This window comes from Boleophthalmus pectinirostris, unplaced genomic scaffold (assembly GCF_026225935.1).
Source record: "Boleophthalmus pectinirostris isolate CB_2022bp ecotype Guang Dong unplaced genomic scaffold, ASM2622593v1 HiC_scaffold_16, whole genome shotgun sequence".
Lineage (NCBI taxonomy): Eukaryota > Metazoa > Chordata > Actinopteri > Gobiiformes > Gobiidae > Boleophthalmus > Boleophthalmus pectinirostris.
In genome coordinates this window covers 19,225,811-19,253,615 of record NW_026571095.1, presented here as the reverse complement: position 1 = coordinate 19,253,615, position 27,805 = coordinate 19,225,811, and the positions used below count along the sequence as shown (strand labels likewise).

General features: G+C 38.9%; 1 protein-coding gene across 1 annotated transcript; it reads right to left on the bottom strand.

The window, feature by feature from the left end:
- Positions 1-526: 526 nt before the first annotated feature.
- col15a1b (collagen, type XV, alpha 1b) lies at positions 527-27,805 on the bottom strand. Its single transcript, XM_055152160.1, has 42 exons — positions 27,605-27,805; positions 27,371-27,435; positions 13,184-13,371; positions 12,615-12,824; positions 12,377-12,529; positions 12,010-12,084; positions 11,717-11,815; positions 10,911-11,016; positions 10,591-10,796; positions 10,481-10,507; positions 10,346-10,408; positions 10,178-10,255; positions 10,043-10,105; positions 9,833-9,970; positions 8,906-8,959; positions 8,729-8,764; positions 8,500-8,637; positions 8,359-8,418; positions 8,224-8,259; positions 8,033-8,074; positions 7,855-7,917; positions 7,741-7,776; positions 7,574-7,657; positions 7,418-7,483; positions 7,264-7,299; positions 6,992-7,144; positions 6,861-6,896; positions 6,716-6,769; positions 6,498-6,554; positions 6,356-6,415; positions 6,154-6,198; positions 5,213-5,282; positions 5,099-5,118; positions 4,913-5,020; positions 4,658-4,802; positions 4,522-4,583; positions 4,307-4,438; positions 4,119-4,208; positions 3,950-4,024; positions 3,622-3,819; positions 3,030-3,145; positions 527-2,049 (listed from the first exon to the last, which is right to left on the bottom strand). The coding sequence occupies exons 1-42, from the start codon at positions 27,616-27,618 to the stop codon at positions 1,827-1,829; spliced, it is 3,780 nt and encodes a 1,259-aa protein (XP_055008135.1). The 5' UTR covers positions 27,619-27,805; the 3' UTR covers positions 527-1,826.

Genomic DNA, 27,805 nt, shown 5'->3' with positions numbered 1-27,805 from the left:
ACTTGGAGAATTCCAGGTGCCACAGTGGGGCGCCAGTGGCAAAAAACTGTCGTTGTGTCCTTAGGCAAGACACTTCACCCACATTGTCTAGTATGAAAGTGGTGTGAGCGTGAGTGATGGTGGTGGTCGGAGGGGCCGATGGTGCACATTGGCAGCCTCGCTTCCGTCAGTCTGCCCCAGGGCAGCTGTGGCTACAGTGGTAGCTTACCACCACTGAGTGTGGAGTGACTGAATAATGAACTGTAAAGCTCTGGGTATCTTCAAAGGCGCTGTATAAATGCTATCAATCAATCAATCAACAATAATTATAATGTGAATAAATATATATCTGAATGGCTTTAGATACTGGCCACTGCAGACTAATCACTACAGTTTTGAAGATGCAAGTTCCCAGTCTACTAGATGTGAAAACTTCATTTAATATCATTACCATACTGTTAACTTTCAAAGCCACAAAAACAGGATTAAATTAAATTAAAGTGTATTCACAGTATCTCTGCTAACCCTGCTATTGTTTGCCCTATTATGTACCGGATCTTAAGTAGGCTGGAGTATTCTGAATGAAAAATATTCACCCCCTTAAAAAATACAAAATAAAAACATTTATTCATAAAGCACCATCTATCAGTACAAAAGATTTCATGTCATCCCACAAAACAAAAGAAAAGCTGTGTAGAGTGAACTAATACTGTGTAAGTCAAGACACAAATGTAGTGCCAATATCTATCCTATTTGAAAATAGGGAAAGAAAAATTGTCTGTTACAGTGTACACTTTACAAAACCTACATAATACAAAAATAGCACTGAACAGTATATACATGGTCAACAAATATGTCAACTGAGGAGTGGGGGAATTGTCAAACTACTTTACTTATAAGATAAATAAAAGCAAAGTGTTTTTTCTCAAGCGAAACTAAAACAGTTAGCAATTAGTGTAAGCAGCAGGAGAGTTCAGCAGATTCCATCATCCAGATTTCCATACTTTGTTCATTCAATACCATGCGACTTAAAGTACAAACAACAAACAACTGTTAAACACCAACATAGTTGAAACCAAATGGGATAGTGTCTTATCCTTATAATGAAAAATGCAGAAATCAGATTACATTGGACAACCCAGCTGTCGGACTAAAGTTTTACACTCACTCACTCTCAGATACGTCTGTAAACTGGTTCATAAAAGTATGAAAAGTGTGAATTTGTGTAATTAGTGTAACAACCTAGCAAAAACGACATTAAGACACAAGACTAAAAGCATAGATGAGCAGCTGACAAACAAATACTCAATAAACAAATAAGCAATAAGACCTCTCTACACGAGTAACTCTTATGTACTGGCAGTGAATCACATTGATAAAATAAAGGCAAGTTAAGGCAAGTTACATTGAGGGCTTTACAAGATGGGCTGAACCATGTTAGCCTGTTTGTAATGACTGTAAAGCTGCAGTAAATATAGTTTGTTACACTCTGTGCAAGACGTCATCACATAACAAAATGGGAGAGGTAATGCATTTTCCAATTAACTATACTCATAATGGACAAAACTAAACAAGACAGCATCTAGCTACAACAACAAGACAAGACAGTATGGAATTTAATACTGATAATTATAGAAAAAATAGGCCTAGATAAAAAAAAAGTAGTTATTAAAAGTCACTGTAGTTCTGTGATGCTATACTTCTACATTAGTAACCACCTTGAGAAGTGCCCTTTCACTTGTCCCTCGTGTCAACAAACAGTGTCATTTTGTACAGAGTATGTGCCTGAATTTGTTGAATAAATGTGGTTTACTTCATGGAGCTCCATTCTGTCTGTATTTCAGTGTTCAGGTCCTTTTGGGGTTATTGTGGCCCACATAGGTGTTTTCTATACAAAGCACGATATAGTGGTTGGAGCAGGCGCGTGTGTGTTGTCCCAGGAGACGTCCCGACTGGAGCAGAGCAGCCTGTCCGGTCACCGCCATGTCCGCTGTCCTCCAGGCCTCACAGTAGTTTGTAGTCAGTCTGATGCCCACCGGACTGGAGCCATGCCAAATCAACTTCTCCGGCCTAAAAAGAAAGACAACATTTTAGACACTCTTGCAAACTTTTCTGGTAGGTGGAATCTGAATTGGTTTAGTATGTAAAATTTAGTTACTGGGATGTTGTTCTTCTGAATATCATTAAGTTATGAAGAAACAAGTTTGTTTTGTTTTTTTTATTAGTTTTTGGACATATTATTTGGTGAAAATTAAACACTGATTATTAGTGATACTGGGCTGATTTGCATAAGGTGCAAGTCCTGGATTGATTGTTATATTCAACCGTGCAATTTCAATAATGTACTTAATCATTCCACTTATTCACTGATGTCGCATTAATTGTATAAAAAGAGACATTACATTTAGATACACAATACATTACATAGATTTTCTTGTTTTTTCCGGTTGTAATATGTTGGCACTATTAATCTTCCAAACTCTCTCTCCCTGTGTCGCAATTCATAAAAATATGTAGATCACAAGAAAACATAAGAAAGTAATATGGTGTTATTGCATTTATTATCACTTATTTCACTGAGTAGTCCCTCCATGTCCATGTCCCTCTTCTACAATGGCCTCAAATGTTATGTGCATAATCACAGTTTCCTTGTTTCCTGGTAAAAGGTGAATTGTGTAAATTTTCTGGTGGAGGGTCCATCACCTGCTTGTTTCTATGGATATGTCATTGCTCTACCTGGAATGTCCACCAGTATGATATTAAACAGCTTTACATTAAATTTATTCAATTACAGGTAATTTTATAGCTCAAAAACACAAAGAAAAACAGTCATTCTGACTGTGAGCGGGGTTGCCTCTCCACAGATCTGACCTGTAACTTGGTCTGGTTTGGCCTCCATGAAGACAGAAAGGTTTAATACCATACTGTGAAACATTCCAGACAAAGCAATAACATCTCCATGAAGAAAAGCATTTGACGGACCCTCCACCAGAAAAGTTACACAAAGCACTTTTAGGTAGTATTTAAAAATAATTTAGTCATGTACTCACCATGCAGGGTCAGTTAGAACATTGCGCCCATCAAAGGAGTAAATGGGGACAGAGGGGTTGAAGACTCCTCCGTTCCCAGAGAAGATAGACGCCCAGCTGTCGAATAAGACCTCTCCCTGAGCAGAGACGGACAGGTGAACTTAGCGGACCCTTCAGCACTTAACATATCATCTATCACGACAGCTCAATTTACTGGAACACATTACATAGTCATGTCAGAGGAGAAATACTGCCTCTGCATCCTGGGCCAAGATTCAGATAAACTACATATCTGCTTAGGCCTATATAACATGTACTGGCAACTGATGTTTAACTGTGTATCATCTTCCAATTTAACACTTGAATAATTGAATTGCAAGTTATATATATTATAAAATAAATATATTATATATATATATATATTATAAAAAGTCTGTTAATGTCTGAATACACATCACATAGTATAGTGCAAAGACATCTTTGTACAAATGAAATGAAATTAAAACTGGAAGGAAATATATATATATATATATATATATATATATATATATATATATATACACACGCTACATACATTATTTAAACAAATGCAGTTTCAAAAGTCATAGCTCACCCTCATATTGACCACGGGCATGTCATTGCGGTCTGCCTTTCTGACTATAGTGGCCAGGTCCTGGAGGTGAGAGGAGAGGAAGGCTCTGTACGTGGTGGTCAGCCCCATGGAGCGAGCCTGCTGGTAGCACTGGAAGTCTGCCCCCCTGATGCCCCGCATGTCCCCCTTCAGTGGTGTGTTCAGAGCGACCAGATGAAGCTAAGAGAGAGAATAAACGAAACAAAGAATGAATGAACATAGCAGTCCAAGTCTTACAGCTAATTTATCACAAAACAGTCCAAAGAATATCATCTGCTTTGGTTTCTCATACTAATGTTTCTTCACTCACTCCTGGGACTGCGTTGAAGGTCTGTGGCAGCACATTATAGCTGGGCTGGTAGCCCCTGTCACCCTCCTGCAGCTCCTGTGGTGGATATATTAGTTTATAATAAGTTAGTATTTTCTTTTGTATTTTAAATATTACTGTGCATTATGAGTGTGTGTGTGTGTGTGTGCACCTGGCTATGGATCCTAGGAGGTCTGCTCCAGTCCCCAGGTCGACTCAAAGCCTGTGACGCAGCGGAAGATGAATGGATCAACTCTCCAAGCTAAAACATGAACAGGAAATTAAGCATGTGTGCGACAAACCAATATACATGTATCATATTACAACAAAGACATGTATTATCAAGAAGGTTATTCACACCTGTATTTTTTTCCAGCCATGGCGTGTCCTGATGTATAGCTCCCCACCCCTCTCTGATACATAGGCTAGTGTTCCCTCGGCAGCTCGCTGGGTCTCTCTGCTCAGAGCGTGAAGGCTCTTATATGTTGTGATCTGAAATACACAATTATTTTAACTTTAAAGTTGCAATACAATATATATTTCTTTAGTGCCAGTCTAGAAAAAAGCCTCTGTACCGGGTTGGTATATCCTGGAGTCCCGGGAGGACCAGGAGGACCAGGTGGGCCAGGAACAGTGACTGATGAAAAACAAAGCAAATGCTTAAATATTTCACAGATTCATGTTCACTCACATAGTGGTATGTCTTTTTACCTGATCCATAGGAAAAGGCTGACCCTGAAGGTCCTGGAGGCCCTGGAGGACCTCTCGCACCTGGGCGTCCAATCCCTGCTGTACCAGGCAGACCTGGAGGACCAACAGGACCTGGAGGACCCACCACAGACTCACCCTTTGGACCCTAGAAACACATATGTTGTGACTAAAAGTGTTATGACCACATGTGGCCACATGACCACTCAGACACAAACTCATATAACTCATTATTATGTCCAGTCCACAAAGACTCACCACCAGTCCTGATCGTCCTGGCAACCCTGGAGGACCAGGAGGGCCCGTGTCACCCTTCTCTCCTTTCTGCCCTCTGTAGCCCTCCTCTCCCTTTTCACCTCGACGCAGCTAAAGACCAAAGATGTTGTAATTAAGTATGAGTAACACAACTTTACACTTATTATGAATACATCACAAATGACTCACCTCGGCTCCATCTGGAAGACCTGATTTACATAAAAATAAACACATGCTGAGTCTTTGACAAACTGTATTTTGTTGAGTGATACAGTACAATATAATATCTAATAATATAATCACCAAATACAGCAGGCTCCCCAGGTAATCCTGCCTCTCCTTTGTCTCCTTTAGTGCCCACTGAATACGAGCCCTTTAGACAGAGGATTTAATGAATTAATCATTTGTTCTATTTGAAGCACATGCAGATTTAGGTTTACATAAACACAAGTGTTACACACAACAGTTTATTCCCACAAGCTTAAAACAAGGACAATTACTCTTGTTATGTATTAAAAAAAAGGGGTTGGGTAGATTTGTTACGGACACTGATGTTATCAATCATTTATCTCAAAGAGTAACAAAAGTCTTTGGTTCTTGTCATAAAGGTATAAATAAAGGCATTTTTTTTATTTCCATGGGGAGGTGGTTTATACAAATACTACTATCATACATTCTACCAAGGTTTTGTTACTCCAAGGCTCTTGGAAGCATTGCGATGAGAAACAATTGTAGACATATAATTGACATATAGGCACAGGCAATAAACTTAACAAAAGCAAGAAAGCACACACATCATCCCACCAGCCCATCACCACAAGAGGATACACCATAGGAAAGTACAAGGCCAAAAGATTCACACCGTTTCACTACAGAGTACATATGAATCTGTCCTCTTGGTAAATTCACTCCGGTGCAGATAATACTGTACATACAGGAGCACTACTGTAATGTATCAACTGCACCTTTTGTAATGATACAAAACAAGAAAAAAAACTTGCAAAAAACTCTGCATTAATAAAACAGTTGCACCACACCCAAACTGTTAATGCATTGTCTGTCTGATGCCAAAAGACCAGAATAAAAGAAACGGATAAAGAAGCATTAGAAGTAAAAGGTTAAAGCTGAGACGGGGCTGCATAGGTCCTGTTAGCTACCATGCGTTTGCACCCACACACCCACAGAGCCACTCTGACTGGTGCTCCTATGTAAAGGCTCAGTCAGGTGGTCTGGTCTGGACTTACTCGGCCCGGTTTGCAGTGCGGTCGGGGGCGCACGGGGAACACTGTCTTTAGAATTCAAAGAAGAGCAGCGCAATCAGACCGAGTCATTGTAACAAAAGCATTTTTAACGAATCACTTTTTTCTTTCTTCACATTTTCTGAGTTTCACCAGCTTCATCCACTGCTTATAATTACTATATGTATTAGAATAATGTGAAACTTACCCCATTCAAACCAAAAATCCTTCCTGGGGGTCCAGGTGGGCCAGGAGGACCAGGTGGGCCCTAGAAATAGAATTTAAACATTAATTTGACTAAAATATTCACATAGGTTCAGTAAAATCTATACAGCCTGTATGGTCCTTACTGGTGGGCCAGGAGAATCCCCTTTCTCTCCTTTTCTTCCAGGAACACCAGGCCGTCCCTTCAAAGAAAGACAAATGTGTTTATCAATTAAGAGCTTGTTCATTTATTTTTTATTTTTCCTGATATTTGCTAATCAAAGGCAATGCCAGAAGTATCATTGAGCATCATTAAGAGCAAGATTTCCAAACAGAAACAATCTGATGAGCTACAGGTACTCACTGAACGACCAGGGAATCCATACTCTCCTTTTTGTCCCGGTGGTCCGATTGGTCCCTGAATATATGTCACAAACATAGTTTAAAAAATATACATAAACAAATAAGTATATGTTGTGAATGCTTCAATGAATGAAGTATGGACCCACCATAAGTCCTGTGGGGCCTGGCAAGCCACGATCACCCTGCACCATTACAAAACAGTACACCAGTAAGTTCTGATTTGTTTTTTATCCAATGATGAAATGTAGTATTGAGCAAATCAAATGAAGTATCTTGCCTTCACTCCCTTAGGCCCAATAGGACCTCTTGGAGATGAAATGACAGATCCATCAGCAGCGATTGTTACTCCTGGCTCCCCTTTCTCTCCCTTAAGCCCTGGTAAACCCTGAACTCCTTGATTGCCCATGTCTCCCTTTGGTCCCCGAGGTCCCTGAAAAATAATAGTACAATATTAAGTATAAGCTTATAGGGGCATTTGATCTGACATTGAATATGTTAATACAATAGAGAACTATACAGACAATGAATCTCAATACATAACACACTTACAGGAAATCCAGCTCTGCCAGGCAAACCCTCTGGTCCCTGTTGAGATAGTGGGGCAAGGCAAAGTCAAGTTATTAGCGTACAGAAGCAAGAAACTAGTGTCATGATGTATAGTGTCCTAGTATCTATGATGCTTCTACCCCATGTCTGAACGTACCACAGGTCCAGGTGGTCCTTTGATCACAGTGAAGTTATACAGCCCATCTGTAAAATTGAAGAGAAACTGTAGATGCAGAAAGAGTCGCTGTTAATCACTTTGGCTCATAACTGTAATTATACATATATAATTGCCTGCTAAATTTCATGCACTTACCTCTTCCATATTTATAACTGGCCCAGGAGGCCCGGGAGGTCCGGGAGGTCCTGTGATACTGAGTCCATCATTGCCGGGCTCTCCCTGAGGGAACAAAGGAGTTAAAGTGCATAGTTTGAGCATTAATCTGTAATTTATATTGCCCAGTAAGATACAATTACTTTTACCTTTAGTCCTGGGCTGCCCTTTTCTCCTTTAGCCCCCTGTAAATGTTTGTAAACATTCAGGTTGTTAGATGACAAAACTTATTAATAAAACAAAGGATCAGTTGGACATCTTACCCTCGCCCCGGGTAGTCCAGCCAGACCTTGAATACCGGGTGGACCTGTGTCTCCTGCCTCTCCCTGAGACATATAACATGGATATTTTATTGGTTTAAGGTTTAAATAGTTTTTTTTTTATCAAATTAAATAAATTCTTAAAAATGTATTTATTTAGACGAACAGAACATCACCAAACCTTTACTGAGAGTCCTGGGGCACCTGGGGCTCCATCCTCCCCCTGTCAATAAAACAGTTTCTTTATAACAAAGGAGTCATTTCTACTTTTTTAAGCTCTAAGCATCATTGTGCAAGACATATGTAAGATGATGATGATGATGATGTCAATCTAACAACAGTAGCTAAAATACAGCTTATAGCTTTTCATACCTTTGGCCCTCTGGGACCAGGTAGACCTGGAGAACCCTGAATAAAAATAAAAAAAAATACTGTCATATTCATTTTCATTGTCATGAAAATTGTCATATTCAAATTTGTGGTAAGAAACAGGGTTTCTTTACTGACCTGAGGTCCTCTGAATCCAGCACTAATCAGCATATCACTCTTTCCTGAGCCCTCCATATCCTGAAACATATGAATGGATGACTTTACATTATAGCATTGTATGCCATATTAAACTACTTGACTGACTAGATCCAGAGTTACCTCTACAAAGTACTTAGATCCTGGTGGTCCTGGAGGCCCTGGTGGCCCTGGGGGGCCCACTGGTCCCCTCTGTCCAGGGGGACCTCTAGGACCTTCAAGTCCTTTGGCGCCAGTGCTGCCTATTGACCCACATTCACCCTGCAAAACAGGAGAAATACAGTACATTCATAAACAACATGAAAGCACCCAATTGCTTTTTAAGTGCTTTTTAAAATGTATTCATGTTTACCTTTGGTCCAGGTAAGCCGGTCAATCCTTGGTCACCCTAAGAATAACCGTATAAGAATAAGTATTGGTCACACAGAACTAACAGTTTAAGATATATGGTTATCAAAGGTGATGTTTTCACAGTGAGGCTATGTCAATACTAATGTTTTATGTGTTATTGGAGGTATGGTGAAATTACTTTCTGTCCCTTTTGTCCTGGCACACCCGGAGCACCGTCTTTTCCTGCTGTTCCCTGGGAAAAACAAACAAATCAATCTACATAAAACCCACATAAATCATTGCTGTGTGCATGACCAAGCATTAGTATAAGCCTCATTCCAAAATGCAAAGTTTCAAGGGTCACTGTATAATTTTCATCAGTGATCCTTCAAGCTTTGATTCTGATTCAGCAGACCATATAAATAACAAATTTTATATTTTCTAAAAAGGCAGATAATTTCCTTGGCCATGTTGCATTTAAGCTTAAAATAGTTGTTATACAACTGTTATAAGCAAGGTATATTTTCAGTTCAGCCTCGCCTCTTCATTAAAAAAAAAAAAAAACATAATTAAAATAAGTTGGACCAAACATGAACTGAAAGTAACACTGAATAATGCAAGCAGATCAAGTACATCAGCAGCACAGGTAGAAGGAGAAAATGGCAGCCAGTGAAACAACATAGCCACGGATATACAGCCCAAAGCTGAGCATGAAGGCAAAATGTTTTATGTCCTCATAAAAATTATGATACTGCCTCAATGCTAGTTTTGAGTGTAACCTGCCTTTTGTGTTTGCTGACAACAGCAAACCAGGGCAATATACCTCGCCTGAACCTGAAGTGGACCCAAAGTCAAACTCAGAACTCAAGGCAAAAGAGGGTTCAGAGCTGAACCCAGAACTGGACCCAGATCCCAGGTCTGAGTCCAGTCCAGGAGCCAGCCCTGAGCTCTGGCCTGACTCTCCGGAGCCAGAGCCACTAAACCAATCCTCCACAATCTGCAATAGAGTGGAGAGTTGAGATACACACTGAGACAACTGAGGCTGAGAAAACACAGTTCTAATGATTTAATATTAAAGATTTCAGTGAAAATGGGCTGCATTGTCTTTTCTATCAGAGAAACGTACTGGTATTCCAGGTCTTCCTTGTAAACCATCTTTTCCAGGGGCCCCTGGAGGTCCAGGGGAGAGTCCCTCTATATTAGGAAGTGTGTGGGGTGCAGGAGGGCCAGGAGGGCCCGGTGGTCCTGGTGGGCCAGGAGGTCCCTATAAGAAAAAAACATTTATTTAACATCACTACAAGCTTCCATTGAAGATGAGATGAAGTGAACAACATACCCTGATGACTTCAGTGTCCATGTCGAGGTCTCCAAATCCAGAACCCAGTGCATCATTTCCATACTACAATACAAACACTGTGACCCTCAAATCCAACGATCTCATTTTTAGTGCATACTGTTTAATGATACATACTGGTACACTGTGTGATCTGGGCGGTCCAGGTGGCCCTGGGAGGCCAGGTGGCCCAGGTAAACCCAGTCCTGGATCTCCCTAAAGTATAGTATATAAAAGATGTCATACAGGGTACTATATAGTACTGTACTAAGCAAGTGTGTTACATTATTTGCATGAAAGACACACCTTCGCTCCTTTGGCTCCAGTTTCTCCGGGTAAGCCTATTGTTCCCTGAGTCCCTCTCTGACCCTGAAGTGAAATTTTATTTATTTAATTTCATAAAGAAATCAACAACACAAACAATTTGTAAGAAAAACATACTTGATCTCCCTTTTCTCCTTTGGTTCCCTGAAACATGAGTGATGACATAAAAGAAAAACATTATTAAACTCTCAGCAACCTGTTTCTCCTCAAATCTTTGCATACAGCACCTGCTCGCCATCTCTCCCAGGAAACCCTGGTAGTCCTGGGGCCCCTGTGGGTCCTTGAGGGCCACGGGGTCCTGGTTGGCCTTTTCCTGGAGCTAAAGAGGACCCAGGGGGACCAGGAGGACCGGGCAGCCCCCGGGGCCCTGGCTCCCCCCTCTCTCCTTTCAGTCTGTGGCCTCCCTCTTCGGCCTCTTTAATTCTATGAGAATCTGCAAAAGACAAAGCACAATATGAAGTTTATCCAATAACAACAAAAGTCATATGACATAACAACTTACAATGTGACATATTTGGTTAATATTGCATGATTTAGAAGGAATCACCTCTCAGATGTTTGGTGCTCTCAGTGGGAGTCAGCTGACCAGAGTATCCATCTAGTTCAGTCTCTGGGGCCTCGGTGGGTGGGGCACTCACTGGAACACTATCCTCCTGTTTAAGACAGAATGAAATCTGTTAAAAAGGTCTTATAGACAATGTAGATTACCATCACTAGCAACAGCAGCTATTTGCTGTAAACTTGTATTTGAAAACACAAGTGCCTGTTATGTTATCAGTTTTAGACTCATTTAACATTGTTAAGGACAGTCCAGCACCTGTTTGTAATACACTGAAGGATAAGTATCTTACTTAAATATACATCATCTTAAATGGCCTAAGTCTTTGCAAAATTAAAATCTCACAAACTGGACAGAAATGTGACCTTGACTTCTCCATATCTGGGAACATTTATTTTGTTTATGGAGGCAAATTTCTTTTGAAGTTCCAAAGACCCTGATGATTACGAGATGTGAGGTCAGGCTGACTTCCTCACAGAAGGAGGATGAAAGGCCTAGAAATGCTTGAAGATGGGAATGTTTGGGTCTGTCTGGAGAACAACACAGGGTTGAGCATCAAACGGGGCTAACAACAAATCTCTAATATGCAATACAAAGCTGTATGAACTGGTAGCTGTATTCTTTTTGCCAACAAAACTGAACCAGCTACATACAACAATTTGTATCCAGAGACACAATAGCATGTACACTCAAACGCAAACTTAACCCACTCCATCAATGCAATAGTGAGGCAACATCAATATTTCAAATGTAATAGTTTCAATATAAGGAGGAGATATGGTTCTTGGGCCTACCTGTGCTGAGGTGGGTTTCCTTCTCTGTGAGTTCTTCTTTACCTCCTCCTCTGTCTCCCTATCATCCAAAGAATCATCACCACTGGAGAACCCTGAGGCCTTGAGTCAAATAATAATAATGTGAGATTATTAGAAGGCATTTCAAATTTATCCTATGTTTCAGAACCTTTGGAAAATAAAACACAACATTAAACTACACACAAGCAGACTCATTTAATGTATAATTTTATTGACCACAAGTAGTGCTATTGATCTTATGTTTGGAACTCCATGTTTGGATAGGAAATACATACATAAGGATCATCATCTTCACACTGCTCCTCCGCAGCTCTAGGGTCGTCTCTTATCACGAGCTGCTGAATAGACCCCTGGGAGAAAATGGAAAACAATAATTTCTAATGCATAAACAAAAACTAAAGAAAAAAATGTATGTAGAGGTCCCTTACTGTCCAATCCATAATACACAAGCATTCAAATTTAATTGATCAACTTGTAGCGACTCACATGCTACTAAACCCTGATCAAGAGTTAAGACCAGAAAGACTGTATGAAAAATCTTTTATGAATGCCACTTTATTTGATGAAGCTAATTTGGCTGCTTTGAATCGATTCAATCATTCTTTTGTAAAAAACAATTTAGGTTATTTGGCAATGGCTTACCACAAACTTGTCAAGGCCAGTGCTTCCTGCATTGCCCACAAAAATGCCTGAATTATGTGAAAATGTGAGTCTGTCTGGTCTGCGCTGGAAGGTGGTCCTCTCTGCTTCACCACAGTCCATGTAGAGACGCACCTCTTCATGCTCCACAACCAACTTCAAGCCACATCACATAGTTTTAGTTATTCATTTACTGGATTCATATTTCATATATTTTTTATCTAATATTTTGTTTGCTCACTGTAAATCGCGTCCACTGGTCTGTCATGTCCTGTACAGTGAAAGCAGCTGCTTTGTGGCTGTGAGCAGCGTGTTCTCTGTCCGTGTAGTACAACAGGATGCTCTGGAGGCCCTCACGCACTGGAGTGAGGGCCAGCCCCAGCTCCACCACCTTCTGATGGGCATCTGTGATGGCAAACAGCACACCTCCTCTCAAGGTCGTTGGTCGAATCTGAGTAAAATGACAAGTGTGTCTAGTGTTGCAGTATTCCAGTTAACCACGAGATGGCAGCAGAGTGCAATAAACAACAGAACATTTCTGGTTTACTCATAGCAATAGACTAATCTATTTATTATACATGGGTGAAATTACTAAAAGTTATATTTCCTTTTCATTTCCTTTCTTCTCTTAATGAAAACAATTTTGCAGTCCCCCAGAAATGTGCTAAAATTAGGCCATTGTAATTCATGTACCCCACAAAAATTCAATAGACTATAAAATAAAAAATAAAAACTTATATCTAATGGATTTATAAATTTTTTTTTAAATTTTGATATTAGAAAGTTTTATGAGTGATAGTTTAAAATTACCGTGACAATGATGGCGAAGTCCCTGTAGAATGGGCCAGGGATGAAAGTCTTGGTGAGCCGCCCGATGTTGGCTTCAGGCCCAAAGTTGTACGCTGGGAAACCTTCAAAACCAGGAGCAAAGGAAACAGAGGGAGGAAGAGGGACCCCTATCAACTCAGTCAGGTCCAAGTGTCCCCCAGAGCCTCGTTCTGATGTAGAGAGGGAGAAAAAAAAGAATTTTAAAATCTGTTTATTCGCTAAAATTTACAGAAGAAAGGCGGAAGTAAATGTAAATTATATTATATTACAATATTCTTAAATCTATGTAAAGTCTTTAATCAGTAGGCCATGTGAGACTGCTATTTATGTTTGAGTTGCTGTATGCCAATTTAAATTGAGCAAAACAGCATTCAGTGAAGTGTGGAAATTGTAGCTGATATACTTCATGTATTAGTTTTAACTTTAGTAAACTATTTCAGAAGAAATATTTCTTCTCATCCTCAATTAGCCTCGCATGAAATGCATCAGGGAAAAAACAAACAAACAGCGCTTATAGAAACCCCTATAGTCCGGTCATTACGACAGTGATGCTAGTGAATCCACCTGTCATGATCCTAATTGAATAGATTTGGAGCCGGCTACACTTGAGTGCACTGGTCCACATGGATATAATCCCTCATAACAGACACAGGCCATGACACAAGGAGTGTTCAGTTTTTATGCAGACAGCAACCATGTTCTCTAGACAATAAAATAATTAGCCATGAAAACAAAACAAAGCAAAAAAAAAGTATCGTATGTAAATAGATAAAACAACAATTCTCCCCTACAGTAACATCTGTGAATCCTCAAGAAAATAAAGCAGCATAATAGACCATACACGTTTTTAAACAATTAACAGATAAAAAAAAAGTCCCATTTCAGTTGTTTAATAGTTTGTGATAAGGATTTAGGAGGAGCACAAAGCAAAAGTGAAATTTTGTTTGTTGATTTGTAGCATCATGTTGAGATCGTTGAAGATAACTATATTTAACTGTGGTGGTAAAAAGTTCGGATATAGCATTTCCTATGATCAAACAAGTATGACGTAAATAATCTGTGGCAATAAAAGTGTGTGTTGCACAAAAGTTTCGAGGGTTCTTCTGGTTTGGTCCCCGTCTGTAATTAGCTATGATCAGGAAAAAACATGCAGCTGTGTGAATAAAACAGTGCAAAGGAAGTTTCTGCCGGCGCGATTATGGTCCACGGATAAAGGTAAAAGTGCAAAGTCATCACTTCTTAATTAATTTACTAGGTGATGGCTTTTGTGAAAAAACAAACAAAAAAACAAACTTCTAACCATAGGTTTTTAGCCATCACTGTAAGAAAGTTTGAAAAAGTGCCAGCATTTAATAACTTTACACTCCTACTCCTAAACTTAATACCAGTCATGTTGCCTGATCAGCATGTGGAGACTTATAGTATGAGTATATACAATAGCATACTCCTGTGTTGAGAAGTGTATTAAACCTAGTTCTAGCCCAGCATGCTGCACAATGTATTACTGCTAACCGGCTTTGTTCCAATTGGATTTAGTGGAGAGAACATCTGGCAACATCTGCGCTGCATACCACCAGCAGGAACAGAAATAGCCAATCACTGTACTCTTCTTTGCAGAGATATGCCTGTGCATCACAGAGTTACACTTGAGATAGTGAAGAACAGTTGGATAATGGAAGACAACCGCTGACAAATTTATCATTGTGGTGGACCTGTCTAGATCGTCAACCTTCACTAATTTGGGATCTTGGCTGTTAGGGACAAGTAAAACCTGCTTTTCCTATAAATACAGACCTCTGGCAGCACTCACAATTATAGTCAGAAAACCTTTCAACCATTCTCTTCCATATTCTCATAAGAGCCACAGAATAGCATACAGATGACCTCCTAATCAGGTCAACTTTTTCTGGTTTAATAATGATGTAATAAATAATCAAAATAAATTATGCTCATTCTCCAAAACGTGTGTGTCTCTTAGCACATGGGATAGAACATAAGCAGGACTGAATCAAACCTACAGTGTCTTAATAAGTAAGATAAATCAAGACACAAATGTAAAAAAAAAAAAATTGAAACCAGCCAGGAGTGGATCAGTAGCCTACATACTAGGGATGTGCAAATATTTCAGTTACAATTATGATTACTGCTCTTATCATTAGCAAAAACAGTAACATTAATAACTATGTGCACCAATGCCTGTACCTTTATACTTGTAAAGTACATTTACAGTCTGTGTCTGTAAGATACATCACCTACTTTCATTTCATTTTAGGCGCAATGGTACCTTATCTCTAAGTCATTTGTTTCAATAATTGTGATTTCAATTATGCTTTAAATAACTGTGATTATTATTTTTTCTATAACTGAGCACCTCTACTCTATACCACAATGATACTGCAGTGCACTATGACTCACCACTTTTCCAGTGCTTTAGTGGTTTGTAAGTGTTTTTAGACTTGCTGCTTCCATTGCCCTCTGGAGGTGAGAGCCAGGACTGAGTCGTGCTCTGCTCAGCCTCTGACACTGTAAGGATGGTCGGGCTCTCTGTTTGCATGCTGCTCCACACTGCTCCCCCAGTCACCTGCTCCTCTACACCCCAAATAGTAGTCTCCTTTGGGTCATCCAGGCTGCTGTTGGATGGAGAGAGAGTGGAAGTGGAAGGAGGAGAGGTGGTAGACTTGGCTTTAGGGTTGGCCCAAATGAAGGTCCACCATTGGGTTTGTACCGGTGAACAGAGTATGAAGAAGACAGCAAAGAAAAAGCTGAGAGCTGCCATATCCTAACACAAAATGCTCCTTATTATGCAAAAATCTAGACAACTAAAAGTTAGCATTAGCAGCTCAGGATGCGTCCAGGTTCTCCAAAGTTCTCAAAAAGTCAAAATCTCTGCATAAATAGCTGCCAGGATTCTCCAACTCCTTGAGTTTTTCTATACGATCCCTATAGCTTTATTGTCCCTTTCCCCATTTGGCGTTGGTAGCTGCTTGCCATCTCATTCCCTACTCTGCCCATGTGTAATTACCGACTCCCCCTCTGGCCACAGCACACTTGATTTTCTCTCCCTCTTTAGCCTCAGACGGCAGATTAGAGGCCATTCACCACTCCTCCCTTGTCTTCCTCTTCTCACACCTCCTACTATGTACCATGAGGCCGACCCACTTCTATGTCTGTGGACACATATATGCAGCAGTGTTGTTAAAATAAATATAATAAGCCATCACAGTACATCAAATACAGCAGGCCTTGTTTATGCAGCTCAACATCTATCACAGTGATCATACCATATTGAGCGAACTTTACAACCTGTTGGCTAAAAGACAGTGGTTTATATAGTTTTGAATAATTTTTTGAGAAAACTGAATTAATTAGCCTAATTTATCATTAAATAGCTACAGAATGAACAGAGTCTATAATTGCCAATTCACTGGACTGAATGAGGTATTTATAAAGTGATTTATAAAGGGCGGATGTTCTCTTGGAGTTGACAGTACACGGGCAACTGAGAGAGGCCCCTTATGACAAAGAGCAGCCTGTTCTGTTGCATTGTGCCTGACTAAATGTTTGGTGAGGGCCAGGATAAGGGCTGCAGTGCGGCTAAAGACGGGTCAGTGTGGTGGGAGTTTTATTTACATGGGCCAAGGGGCGGCTTACACAAATGATAAAAGAGTTTATAATAGAGATGGCTAGAACAGGTGCTTTGGGGAAGTTTTAAATAATTATTATCATTAACATTTTGGCTATTTCACTTTATGTACAAAAGGTGATTAGGTCTATTTATTTAGATCACGTAATGATAATAGGCAGCATCCTGAAGTTTACAGACCTATGATCCTTTTTTGCTGTTAGCATTAGCATTTTTCAAGCATTGGCTATTTAACAATCAAGTGTACTTACAATTTGTAGTCAAACTGCTGCTCTGTATGCTAAAGCGCATGCGTGAGGTGAGCACGCGGCGGCCTTGTGGCGCTCGCAGGATCCGTGTAAATTCAGAGGTATTTACGTGTACGGCACATCGTGGTACTGTGGTCATTTTATGTCATTTGAATGTTGTGTAGTTTAGTGTCTGTCCATATAGAAGTTTATAATGTCATCAAATTAAGCAAAATGCTAACGCAAACTCTTGGCTTGGAATTTATGTATTTATTTATTTATTTAATGAGACAGGGACAGCGCACAATTTTTGCATTAACCTTAACAGGAGAGATGCATTGTACCAGGTTGTAGCATCAGTGCTAATTTCCACCTTTAGTCCCTGGACAGGTTCATTGATTGATTGTATTTAACTGACCTTGTCTATCAACTGTTCTTCCTGGAGACCTATGTAGCATGTTTGCAATTTGTCCATTAAAGCTGTAAAATGGACAGCAATTTCAAGCATATCATACTGTATATATTTTGATGGGTAGTTTATAATTAGGTTATATTTATTGAGTATATATTTATGTACTATAAGTCTGGTGTGCAAGTCTGGCCTAGATGTCCTAATTCAGATGGTCCAATTACACATCAAGGGAAGAGTCTAAGACAAGGTAAACTAATGGAGCAGATGATAGGTTTAGGATTTTGGGAGAGGGAAGTACCCTGAGGGAACATGATTAGTGATGGATTAACCAGGGATCAGTGGTTGTGGGACAGGTCAGGGTGAGAAGCTCGGGGGTCCAGGAAGAGACACATGGGGGGGGCAGCTTTAATGCCTCCACCCAAGTGAGATGTAGCATGTCAGACACACGCAACATCAGCAGTGCAGGTATGTCTGCTATGTGGCCTACTGTAGCTCCATACTCTGAGAAAACAATGAGCCTTCACTTGGTCTGATTAATGCTGATGTGCTGGGGTCCCCTATGTCTGTGGTGATTAGGAAATGGACAGGTCTTAAAGTTTAAACACAGATGGGCCTTATAGGCTGATGCGAGTGTGGTTAGTTACACGGTGCTATTAGGGTTTAAAACAATGAAATATATATTTAGACTATAAACAAGTCTATTAGACAATACACTTGGATCTCACCTTTCACCCCCCTTTTCTCTCAATCTTTGTCTCATTCATGGCCCAACAGATTACCTGGCACCACTACTAGATAAAAACATGTTCCAAGGTTTGGCTACCTGCATTGTTACAAATAGGTTACATCTTGAAGATAAGTTATTCGGAATTAATTTGCTCTTGTGAGATGCGGTTTTAACACATGTTGCCACCATTGCTTTACAGATTTTACTGCTGCTGAATTGTTATAATAGCATCATCAGTGATACTGTTAGCAGACAACAAACCATAGGATGAACCCCACGCGGGCCTCTGGATTCCAGGAAGAGTAACCCCTTCACCCTTCACCTCTCTCACTTCCCGCTCTACCTACCAGCCGCCCTGCCATACTCTTAATTGGTTTACTGTCATTGCCATTAAGTATGTAGATACTGCAAATGTATTTACCCACATAATAAGCACATGAAATCTGAGTCTGAATTTTTCCTTTTGTGGAATGAATGTTCTCTTATCTAAGATATATTTCCTGTACATTTTTGTTTTCTTATTTACATCATTGTAACCTGAAAAAATAGACTTGAATTACTGACTTATTATACAGAGAAAATGTTACATAATGTATTAGATCGTTCTTTTTTTTTTTTTTTAGGGTCTTCATTCTACTCCGCGAGTCTCCTCTCTAGACAGTAGGATGTCTCTAATGAAGTCGATCGAAAACATTGCTACTCTGGCTCCACTTAGTGGTGAGTAAAGATATTGCGTGTGACATAATAGGCTAGTGTAAAAGATGACACGTTCATTATTATGCCTTGTGTATATGAACAGTCCATCTAAAAATTGCTTCATATGACTTTAAAAATAATTTGAATGCTTCAGCACAAAAAATATCTTCATACACACTGGTTCTGTTTGCTAATTAGAGCGAAAGAGGGTTGGCTCACTGACCAGCACATTTGTGCCAAACCAAACAGGAACACAATTATTCAGCAATGCAAACTACTAACCTTGTTATATCAAACATTTGGAAGGCAAAATAATATTTTCTTTCCCAGTCTTTTAGAGAGAAAATATGTTTTGTGATTCAGCATAATGATTGGAGTTCTGGGTAGTAAAGACCAAATTTGTACAAAAGTGAAAGTATTATTATATCTTCAATCCTCATGTACTCCATTAAATAACTACTAACATAAACATTACAAAAAAACGAATTCTATTTCCAAAGTTGTAACAAAACAACCTGTGACAAAACACTATCCAACTGTTTTGCCACTATTGCTTACTAAAACTAATATTCGGCCACTTAGAACAAATGTATCTGATACCTGTAGACCTTTGATAGTACAGTGTGGACTTTCCTTTCCCACAGTGATGGTGAGTGGCATATCTTCTGATCTGTCCCTTAAACATGGTGGGCGGGCTGCAGGGGTCAACAGAGCAGAGCTGTTCTCATCTCAGGTGAAGTCCAAACAGCAGCAAAAGCCTCAAGGGCCAACTCATCAATGAAGTCAGTGTTGGTGAGTAGTGGATGTATGCACCTCCCCCTGTCCTTTACACATACTCGTCTTCCCCCTGCTCCAAAATGTGTTTTTATTTCATATTTCTAGGCCATGTTCACTCAGGAAATGCTGTTGAGCAACTTTTAAAAGTTAGTGAAGGCATCCAGTCATTTGGGTCAGTGCATGTTTAAGTTCATATAGGTAGATTTAAGGTTCAAACGTGATCTTGTGTGTAGTCACTGACCTTTACATGATTCATTTAAAGGATGTGGCTAAGTGCATGTGACAGAGGCTAGTTTAATTTCCTCTAGAAATCAACTTCATTAATCGTCAGTTCAAAAAACCACCCCCTAGAAATTTACATGTATGCTTTTTTGACTACAGTCACATCTATACATTGGACAAATTGCTTTTATTGGAGAATTAAGTCATTTAAATCAAACGTTTGTATCAACCTTTAAAGTATGGCGATAGATAAGGAATGTCTGGAATCCCTAAAACTATGTTGAGTGGACACAGGCACAAATGGGTCACAGGTAGATCCAGTTACCTTGAGTGTGTTTAAATGGGCCATGTTGTCATGGTAAAAGCTAGGGAGTGTGACCAAAACCTAGGTATTAGGACTACATTACAATGGGTGACAATCTGCTTCTTGAAAAAGTCAAAAGAAGATATTAGGGGAAAAAGCAAAGGGGCCCAATTAGTGGCCTTAGAGGTTATCACAAGTGAATGACCTCAGGCAAGGATTAGCCAAAAGGAGATTACCTTTACTTGGGCTGGCCTTACATTTAAAGGGTCCATATTTTCTGATTTATGTTATAATGTTGTTTCCTCAACAAAAATATACATGAAGTTGTGTTTTGTTTCATGCACCTATGTTTAGCACAAAAATTCCGCATATTTAGTTCTTCTATCAAACAAAAAACTCCTTCCTCCTTGTGATTAACTTGAAAACTACCACTACATGTCATCGGAAGGTGGAATGGAGCATTTTGAGCTTTGGAAATGTAGATAGACTGATAAATGGTAACTCAAACATGTGTGAATGAAAGAAAACACAACTCCAAGTATGTTTTTAGTGAGGTAACAACATTATAACATGACTAAAAGCTCAGTCAAGAGTAAATTTTGTGTAATATAGGACCTTTAAGGTACACTGTGTAATTTTTCAGTTTGGAATAAACATATTATGGCATTTAAATATCAATTTAAATGTGCATTCTTATAGTGAGCGGGGTCGCCTCTCCAACCATATTTGATCTGTATGTCGTATGTGTAACCTGATGGAGCCAATTGCTTATCTCTATGGAGATAGATAAGTTAAATGCCATAGTGTGGAAAATTTTAGGCATGGCTCCATGGACATAAGATTGTTCTATACCCTCCATCACAAGTTACACAAAGTGCACCTTTAGCAACATTGCCACCAAAGCCAAAAATATTGAGGCATTTAGATACAGTATGATTTACTGAGAAACAGTAGATTACCTATAGTGAGAAATGTTGTCATGTATATTATAAGAAGAAAAAATGGTTCTGATACTCCACTGATCACTCTGTAAGACCCTTGAACTAGATGCAACTCATGTTAACTTTATCCCTGATATTAAGGTAGTTTCGGATAATGATGGTGGTTGACTTCCAATTGAGAAGTCATGGGTCTGATGTTTACTTAGCTCCGGACCAACACACAGCTAAGTGGCCATAATCAAGAATGTGGTGTGGTCAAAATTCAGTTTATCAGTCCACTTCACTTAAATCATTTCCCCGTCTTAAGAGCCACTGTCCACTTCTAAACGTGAGTACTGAATGTCCTCCTGTCCTTAACTCAAAATGACCTCACGAAGATTCTAGATAGAAACATGCATTGGATTAGGCAAACATACTAAGCATGATTATCACTGTAAAAATGCAAATGACTTAATTAGAAATGGAGAAATTTATAAGCAAGATTCCTTACTTTAAAGCACTGTTTTACGTGACTTGTGTATATTCATTAACACTGTCCTGACCAAATGAAAATCCTTTACTGGTACACACTGTTTCATATTCACATCATGCATTAATATGTATTTCCAAACAAGATGCATCATGTATGTAAGGCTCATGGTAGTGTTAAAAGATACTATTCTCTTACCATCCTTATCTTGATGTTACACACACATCTTTTTACAATTAGGGATACAACAATAACCATAGTATATAATTTTAACCCAATTCAGTTATACCTGGGTCAGGTATAAAAATATTAGTTCTGTCCCTATTAGGTTCTATAAAGTGATGTAATTTGTTAAATAATATTTCATAATGTCTAAACTTGATATGTGGTTACTTCAAGGAAATCAAGGTCATTACCAGTCTCTACATTGATATTGTTTCATAACAGGTATCTGCAAATACTTAAATCCAACATATCAATGTCTGTATCAGAACTGAAAAAGCTGCATGCTAAATTACCATCAGAATTTCTCCACAGTGAGATCAATAGAGTTTCAGGTTATTTCGACAACAACCATCTGAACGTTACAGTTGAACTCCTGCCTCTAAACGCACACACATCTCAGTGACTGACTGACACACAGTTCAGATAAAAGAGGATATTGTGTGGAGCTGAGGGAGGTCAGAGGTGGACATCTGCACAGTGGGACAGTTTCCATTACATCAAGTGTCCCTGGGCCTAGTCCCAATCTCAGGGCCAATCCTGCACCTAAATTCCCTCTTCAGACCAGAGAAATCAGACACACCATTATAGATCATTACTTTTAACCTTTTTTTTAATTGGCGTCAGTTTATTACTAAACATTTTTTACTTTGAAAATTATGGTAATAAAATTCTCCCAAAGGTCTTGCACAGTGATTCAACAAGTGGACCACAGTAACATACATCAAAAGCAAAGGAATGTCAAGACAAGATTATTCCAATGGTCAATAATTATGATTATTCAGGTCACAATGTGGACAAAAAATAAATAGCTCTGAAAATGTTATAAGCCAAAATAGGTCTTTCTCAATGTATTCTTCCCAAATGATTATTTTGTTTGTTTATGTTTGCTTTCATGAAGCTGATTACATAATAAAGAAATGAAGTGCAATAGCAAAAGTGAATAAATATTAAGAATTTCACTGTTACTAATGGTTTCAATAATCTTGAATAATCTAAAAAGCGCAATGCTTCTTCTCACAATAATCACAACATGAAAATAGTACATTGTAACATTTCTAATGTGCTTTACAGTATAAAAACACATTTAAATGCATTTCCTTGTGTCTAATGTATGAATATACATTATGTAATTCTGAGTATTTCTCTTCCCAGTGCTCTTTGTCAATGCAGTCTGCGCAAAGGCGGTTTACTGGAGGTGTTTGCCCAGCTGCAAGTGTCGTCCTGTGAATAAACAACCTCCTCCAATACGAACGACCCTGAGACACAGTAAAAAGCTCCTCCATTTCCTCATATGATCTTGCATATAATGATGTGTGAATACATGCGTTGTCAGTGTGAACAGTTGATTGAGGTTCTGGGATGTGGTGCTGGCCTATGATGTCATCCCAGTTTGTCTAGTGCGAGTGGGTTGCATTGTGTTTGACATTTGATGTGAACTGGGACAGGAAAATGTAACCTCATATTTACAGTTGGTTTGGCAGATGACCATCATCCCACTGGGCAACACAACAAACACTAGTACTGTGCAAAACTAATAGAGAAAAATGCACTTTAAATATGGCTTTTAAATGTACCATGTCTGTAATAGGGTAACTAGAAGTGGAAGAAGAAGTAGCCAAAGCCTGTTATAGATTTAGGTGGGATTTTTATTACAGCTCCCTACAGATATTACACCAATGCATTTAGTTGCCCAGTGATTTTAACTATAAGACAAATAACTACTAGGCTTAATTTTTTGCTGTTTACTACAATGACTTAATTCCTTTTACTACATTATTAATTGCCACCACATAAATCACTTATTACTCTCATCAGAAATACACAATTGTATTTGATTTTAGCTGTTAACGCAATAATAGCACACCATAATGAATTATTTCTTCTAGAACTTAAAAAGAAATTAATAATATTTTCAAATAACAGTCATAAAGGACATAAAATGGTCAAAAGAGTCAATATTGCCATAAATAAAACTGGGTTTGTAGTCATGTATTTTGACCTAACAAAGTGTCCTTGTTAGATGATCTCACTGATATCACACAGATGATCAACACAATAGTTTGGATTCATACTCAGCTTTTTAACAAGTTACCATGGCAGTGATGCCCCAAACACCAAAAGCCAGAACCCCAGACAGTTTCATAGATCCTCTTAAACCAGGTCAAGGCTTTCTGCATATAACTTGAATTTCCCATGGCTGCTAAACACTAGTCCCTTTCTTTGCATATTATAAACTCAGCTAGAGTTTACAGTTGGGAGAAGAACATGATCTCAGTGACGTCATGGAAAACCTTGCAAATAAAAGTCTAAAAACCCTCAAAAAGAAACACTTTTTTTGTATTCAGATTTCCACTGACTGGCATTTTTCCTATTACTATGCCATAGAGGTATCCATTATGCATTAATGTCTATGACACCTATTTACAGTTGCTTCAATGTGCCTAACTTTGTTCAAATCAAAGTCAGCGCATCATTCAATGGGCACAGTCCAGACAGGACATGGTGGCTGCAGAGACAGGGTGCTCAATCCTTTAATGTAATATAAAGAACATTAAAGGTTTGGGCATTTTCAACCATCTCTCAATGGAGCAGTCAGCAGTCATAATCACAGTTTTTATATTGGAAAGTCCAGCAAATATGCCTAAAGTGACTGATTTTGAATTATGCCACTGGAGTTTCTGGCCATAAACAGAGGTGCCGGTAGCCTACATGCACAAGGATTCTACAGTAGTTACAGTAAATCATGTGTGTGTAGTGATTTGATGTTCAATTTATTTAAGAATTAAACTAGGGCTGATTGGATAATTGCAATCAAACTGAAATTGCAGTTGAATAGTTGCAATCTGCAGATCACTCTATCACTCTTTTCTCTCTAGCTACTCCCACGACATTTTTTAATGTGCACTGTATAAAAAGAAAACTTTCAATCAGTTGTCAGAACAATCAGTTTTCATTCTATTTTTAAAAACATCATGGAAGTATGCATGCTATTCCAGTATAGTTCAGATTTGTTACACTGATACCACTAGACGAGACCACTAGTGCTACTTTCTATTGCCAAATTGAAAGTATATGAAGTACAACTGTCTTCTCTACATGGTATATTGAAGACACAAACATTTACTTATATTTAAAGCAACTTTCATGTGTTTTGCAGTGCTACTTTTGCCTTCAATTTAGACCCTGTTACAGTAGACAGGACAGTGTCTCTAAAACCAGCTAGACACCCACTGAGCTCACTTCAGAATCCTTTATATTGGCTAAACATGGGACCTTTTCAGAGCTACTCATGCAACAGCAAATACAAAGTGAAGGTTCCGGGCGACAGAAATATTAGGTATGTTTTTTACGACGGGGTGAAGTTTGGAGCACGGAAATATTAAGATAAAGAGGTGTCCCTTTTAGCAACAGTTTTTGGGAGTGATCAAAACCACAACAGGAAGGTGGGCAGACTGGTATTTTCTCATCAAATAGTGGGGGAGAAATTGTTGTGCCGTATATGAGATAAACTTGGTCCTTCAGAAGAAAAAGTAAAATAAAGGAGTGATAAAAATGCAATGTATGGCAACAGTGCTGGGGAAGTTGATAAAGTTAGAATGAACTATGCCAAAATACTGGATAGGCAAGTTACTATGGTGAGAGTGAGAATGGATTTGGTTAAAGTGATGCCAATTGGTTTGTGAAATGTTGTGTAGTTTTTGCTCTGTACCAAAAATTCTTTCAAAATGTTTGATTAGTTTCAAGTTGTTTAAGTAAACATGGCTATAAATGATCAAAGCACAACTTTGAGAAACATGGCATACAACCTGAGAAACATTGCATATAAACAAATAATTGTGTATATAATATTTAAAGGTGCACTCTGTAACTGTTCTGGTAGATACTGTATATCCATGGAGATATCGCTTGTTCCACAACATGGCCTTAATAAATTTTGCATTTATTCAATTAAATTTACATGCATACTTACTATCTTTGTTGCATCTCCTTTGTGTCTATATGGAAAAAATATATTTTGTATGCAATACTTTGGAACATTCCAGGAAAATAAAAAATATCCCTATTGAGACATGAACTGGGTGAACTCTCCATCAAAAATCTTACATAGAGTACCTTCACTATTAAGTAATTTCCAATTTCACTGTCTGTGTTTATGCTCAATACATAGACTTAGACAAACTTTATTGATCCACAAGGGAAATTTGGCATTGTGACCATTATCATAATCAGTCAATTACTCCCATTCACTCCCATTACTTAGCTTCTCCTCAACACAAAAAGTGCTGCGAGAACAACCCTGGGTACAATTCAAAGCCACACCCTCATCACCTCCGCTGTCCATCCCCAAATGCCAATCGCACCCAAACAACAAGTGCAGATTGGAGAGGAAACGTGTGCAGACATTAGCATACAAACTAAACATTGGACTTCTCACCCTGGTGCAGCGTTTGCCTAGTCTGCCTCCATCTCTCACACACACCCACAACCACACAGCATATAACAGAGACACAAGGCGAGACACAAGGAGGACATGTTACTAAATAAACATGCCCGCCACTGTCTTGCCCTCCCATAGAGCTGAATGAGAAAGGCAACACAGTGGGAAGCGTCTGACCACGGCAGAGGTGTGAAAATGGAAATGTGTGGAGGACCTATCCTTCTTAATGGGAGGGCATGGCCAATGAGATTCAGGGCATGCCAGTCTATTGTGATTCAAATAGATAATTGATGGGTAGGAGTAGTTCACTGTTAGCTGTGACCTGTGGATGTCCTCGGGAACTATTTTTTGACACTTTACCAAATGTTGATTCAGATTTGGAAAGCGCTCAATTATATCTGTTTGAGGCTACAAATCATTAAATCTCTCTTGCACTCTGACAAACAATCAAAGCAAAGCCCAATATTAAATGTCTTCTCATCTAAATGTGTTTAGATGTGCAATTCACAGCACAGATTGTCATGTTAGCATTGACTAATCTATAGCTCATCCTTCACCACTGAGATGTGATTTCAAATAAGCCGACTGTAATGCCACACATCCTGCCAGATCCTTGTGTTGTGTTCAAAAGTTTTGCTCCATTAAAACTAAATTGAGAGCTGAACTTTGTAGCATCTGTCATGTAAGGACAACCTGTTTCAGCATTTAAATCAAATCAGTCTGCTGCAGTACCTCACATGATACAGCATAGGGGCATCTCTGAGAACTAGCATGTCTCAAATGTTGAATTAAACCATTGTCTTAACTTAATATGTCAGTGTACTTTCTCTTTCATCCAGGAGTTTGGATTTCAAACTACTTTTGAAACTACCTTTGGAACCTTTTTACCATTGCATTAATATGTAAAATTTTACGGGACCTTGCTTATACATCATCATCTAAAGTAGCACACAAGAAGGATATATCAAATGATTTACCTAACTTACTTAATTTTGCCTATTGTATTGTCAACATAGTGTGACCATGTCCATTTTAAGCGTTTCAGAACTTTAAAAAACATTAGAAAGTAGTAACAGTGTGAGCCTAACCTTCAATAACCTGCAGGGCAGTCCCCAGTGAGCACAGCAGGACGAGGTGCAGGGCGTGGGACCACCTGAGGGGTAGCACATCACACACAGAAAGAGTTAAATATTTTACAACTTTCATTAAATAAACTTCATTCATAAACAAACACTGTATATAAAAGTAAGATGTATAGTATATTAGATGTGGAATTATAAAAATCTGTGTCTAGTAGAGATGAAATACATGGTTCTACTTACCCCTGGTTGTTCATTTTCCCAATAAGAGAAGTTATAATCCAGATTTGAGCTCCAAGTGCATGAGTGTATGATGGGATTGCGGACCGTGGCAGTGCAGACCTGAAGTCAGACTAAACTTCTCTCTCTCTCTGTCTCCCTCTGTCTCTCTCACTCGCTCTCTCTCCCCTCTAGATGTGTGCCTGTGTCCCAGTACAAAGACCT